The 4257-nt window shown below is 46.6% G+C and overlaps 1 protein-coding gene across 1 annotated transcript in view; it reads right to left on the reverse strand.

Moving 5' to 3' along the window:
• Positions 1–738: 738 nt before the first annotated feature.
• LOC106533389 (phenylalanine--tRNA ligase, mitochondrial) overlaps positions 739–4257 on the reverse strand; it is a gene marked incomplete at both ends in the record, with an annotated part of 24859 nt that continues 21340 nt past the window's right edge. The window contains 2 exon segments of the mRNA XM_014029653.1: positions 739–825; positions 1940–2232. Coding sequence (XP_013885107.1) covers positions 739–825; positions 1940–2214 — 362 coding nt within the window.

A 4257-nucleotide genomic window follows, 5' to 3' on the forward strand; every position in this document is an offset into this window, starting at 1 on the left:
GAGGGAGGGAGGGTGGTCCTCAGCTAACACAGGACATGTCCTGTTAGCTGAGGACATGTTAGCTGAGGACATGTCCTGTTAGCTGAGGACATGTTAGCTGAGGACATGTCCTGTTAGCTGAGGACATGTTAGCTGAGGACATGTCCTGTTAGCTGAGGACATGTCCTGTTAATTGAAGACATGTCCTGTTAATTGAAGACATGTCCTGTTAGCTGAGGACATGTCCTGTTAGCTGAGGTAGTCCTGTTAATTGAGGACATGTCCTGTTAGCTGAAGACATGTCCTGTTAGATGAGGACATGTCCTGTTGAAGACATGTCCTGTTAATTGAGGACATGTCCTGTTAGCTGAGGACATGTCCTGTTAGCTGAGGACATGTCCTGTTAATTGAGGACATGTCCTGTTAGCTGAGGACATGTCCTGTTAGCTGAGGACATGTCCTGTTAGCTGAGGACATGTTAGCTAAGGACATGTTAGCTGAGGACATGTTAGCTGAGGACATGTTAGCTGAGGACATGTCCTGTTAGCTGAGGACAGGTTAGCTGAGGACATGTTAGCTGAGGACATGTTAGCTGAGGACATGTCCTGTTAGCTGAGGACAGGTTAGCTGAGGACATGTTAGCTGAGGACATGTTAGCTGAGGACAGGTTAGCTGAGGACATGTTAGCTGAGGACATGTTAGCTGAGGACATGTTAGATGTTTGTAAGACTTTAAAATGATACATTTGAAAGTTCTGACCTGTCAAAGTTCTGCTCCACGCTCACCACAGGACTCAGGTGGTCGTAGACTGAGAAAAGTGGGTTTCCTGAGCGAGCAATGAAGGAGCTGTGAAGAAATAAAACACTCTTTAGATTTTATCTTTAAACAGAAGAAATGGGGAAACAAGGTTTTACAGAAACTAATAGTTTTCTGTTAAATATGTCACGAACATTTTAGAGTTATTGTGGATAAAACCGTCTCAGAGCACATTAGATCCATTCTCCTGACAGACTCAAACAGGTAAAGCTGGAGTGATAAAGGCAGCAGGTGATGACGTCTGAAAACTCTCCTGCTACAATCAGAGAGCCGGAGCTCCTCCGCAGACGAGAGTTCACGACCTGTGAAATGTTAGAAACATAAAGCACTGTCTGCCCACACCCTCAGTGACAACTTAATGACTTATTAATGCAGAATTAACTGTGTGCACAGGATCAGTCTGATGATATTTCACTGCTGTGTGCAGTGCAGCAACATTTCCCTCCATAACATCATCAGTCAGCAGCTTCAGCCCCAGAAACAAAGCCAACAGAACAGGAAATATGAGGACATCTTTAACAGACGCCTCCAACAAACCAACAGTTTTAAGGAGCTGGGTCGTCTTTAAAAACACATTAATAAAACATATTAAACCTTTAGATGATGCAGCCAAATGTCCACGAAACCTCATATCTCCAAAACATTTTCAGGAAATTAAAAACAGCTTTGCTTTTTAATGAAATAAACGGTGTTCTTTTTTTCATTGGTTAGGCATCAATAAACCACCAACAGGTACAAGGCTGACCACTGGAACTGATTTAAGTAGAAGCAGGAAAATGATTCAAAAATACAAGGTTTTTGTTAAATAGTAACAAAACGCATGATTAAAACTGTGAATATACCTTAAACAGGACTCCTTTATAATGTATGCTGTTTATTTATTATTATCTATGTTCTTTTCATAAAATGTAAGATTTGGTACAATTAACCAGGAACAAGTTAGTGACAGGAAGAGAGTTATGGAGACGGTTGGTTGGTTGGTTGGTTGGTTGGTTGGTTGGTTGGTTGGTTGGTTGGTTGGTTGGTTGGTTGGAGGAAGGGAGTTTTGGAGGGAAAGTTGATTGGTTGGAGGAAGGGAGTGGGGCACCTAGCTTCTTGCTGCAGTGATAAAACAGTTTAAAGTGCTGACGTCACACCTGCTCACCTGTAGAAGAAAGCTTTGATCCGCTCTTTGATCCGCCACAGAGGATGATGCTGTTGGTTGTGAAGGTTGACTCCCACCTTGGCCAAGATCTTAGGAGTAATGTTGGTGAAGTCATCACGGGGGTAGGAGTGGCCTAACACCTCAAACRAGTCCTGACCAATCACAGACTGAGGGGTGTGGCCTTTTGTGGAGAGGTGCCTGCATGCGTTGTTGCAGACCTCCGACAGGAGTYGATGAAGGAGGGGTCGGTGGAGGAACGAGGGGCCGAGCATCATGATGACTGATCCAGGGAGCTGAAAAAAAACAAATATTATAAATTAGTTTGGAACAGAAATACTGGATGATTTGTGTATTTTAGGAGTGCAGGGATACTGGGATCTGTTGTTCATGTTTTTAGAACCATTTCAAACTCCTGCATCCCCCTGAACTCACAGGGTTCTCCCTCTGCTGAAGTCTGGACCCTCCACAGAGGTGGTTCTGACTTGTTCATCTTCCTAACAAGCAAACATGATCAGTCCTGTAATGTGACCTTGGGTCTGACCTTGGTCCGACTCCTGTAAAAGTTTAACCTCTACATAAAACCCTGTCCATCCTGGGGTTCTGCTGCGAAACGCTCCGTCTTCCTCCTGTCTGTCCGACCGCCACCGGCTGCTGGGTCGAGGTGTTTGCTGATCAATCAGACCCACTTCGGTCAACAGATTTATCATTTGCAGTCAGCGGCGGCGAGGGAACGGAGCGGGACTCGACTCAAAGGTGTGGAAATAAATGGGCAGGTTGTTGGAGGAGGTCAGAGGAGGTGAGCGCTCCGTTTATAATTACACTAATGGATTAACATCAAAAGCAGCAAAGGTTACAGTGAGCTGCTGTCCTTTTCATCACTTATTCTCAAACAAGAGACGACACAGTTGGCCTTTTGTCCTCTGAAATTTGTCCATTTCCACTCCGGCACGCTGCGGGAGCGTCCCTGAACAAGACAAAGGGTGTTGCATTGCAGAGGCATTGCAGCAGAAATGTATTATTGCTCCTAAATCCATGAAGCCTCCACCTCAGCCCCGCCGCCGGTGTCATATTATACCGAGTGGACGAGCCAGCACTGAGTCCGCACAAAGCCGGAGCGAAACAGGAAAACAGGCCGGAGCACAGCGGAGGGAAAAGTCAAAGTCATGATGGAAGGAAGGAAGGATCAGGCTGAGTTTATCACCTGCAGGGGGGAGGGGCTTTTTATCCCCACAAAATGAAACAAAACAACCATCGAATGAAACAAACATTCTCCCTCGCAGGAACTTTAATATGTTCCGTAAAGGTCACAGCGGTATTTTTCTTGTTGGTAATTTGTCTGCAAACAGACGCCAACAGAAAGGTTAGGAGCAGAGCGTTAATGTGTTTACAGCGTYTCCCGTCAGAGGAAAAATGAAGGTGTTTCAGGTGAACCATGAGGCAGGAGGACAGGTTTGAAACTTCAAGGAGAAGGGTTCCAGAGGTCGACAGAAGCACAGCAGCGTTAAGGTCCTGGACTCTGGAGACTTTCTTCAGTTTTTCATTTCTTATTCAGGTCTAACATAAAAACAGCTGCTGACTCTGAAGTCTGGATTTTAAAGACCTTTCTTCTTTTCAACAGGGAGGAAAGAGAAGCTCCTCCCCCTCTCTCTAATCCTGAGCCCGACTGCCCAATGAAACTTTCCTTTCAGTGGCTCAGATCCAGGATCTGGGTCTTTCAGTCCTGATCCCAACCTCAGGATAACAGGTGAGGGTTGGACCAAAGACGGACCACTTCACCACCACCGACTGSAGCAACGTCCTCATTACTGAGGCCCAGATCCATGGATCCATGTCCTGCTCTGTCCAACCGTCACTCAGGAACAAACCGTCCAAAACATCAAGGTCAGGGTCCAAAGACCCCAACAGAACCACATCATCTGCATACAACAGAGACCTGATCCTGAGGTTCTCAGACCAGACCCCATCCTCATCAGACTGAACCTTGAGATCCTGTCCATGAGGACCACAGAGGATCAGGGACCAGGGACAGTCCCATGAGGACCAGAGAGGATCAGGGACCAGAGACAGTTCCATGAGGACCACAGAGAGGATCAGGGACCAGAGACAGTTCCATGAGGACCAGAGAGGATCAGGGACCAGAGACAGTTCCATGAGGACCACAGAGAGGATCAGGGACAGTCCCATGAGGACCACAGAGAGGATCAGGGACCAGGGACAGTTCCATGAGGACCACAGAGAGGATCAGGGACCAGGGACAGTTCCATGAGGACCACAGAGAGGATCAGGGACCAGGGACAGTTCCATGAGGACCACAGAGA

This window comes from Austrofundulus limnaeus, unplaced genomic scaffold, assembly GCF_001266775.1.
Source record: "Austrofundulus limnaeus strain Quisiro unplaced genomic scaffold, Austrofundulus_limnaeus-1.0 Scaffold935, whole genome shotgun sequence".
Classification (NCBI taxonomy): domain Eukaryota; kingdom Metazoa; phylum Chordata; class Actinopteri; order Cyprinodontiformes; family Rivulidae; genus Austrofundulus; species Austrofundulus limnaeus.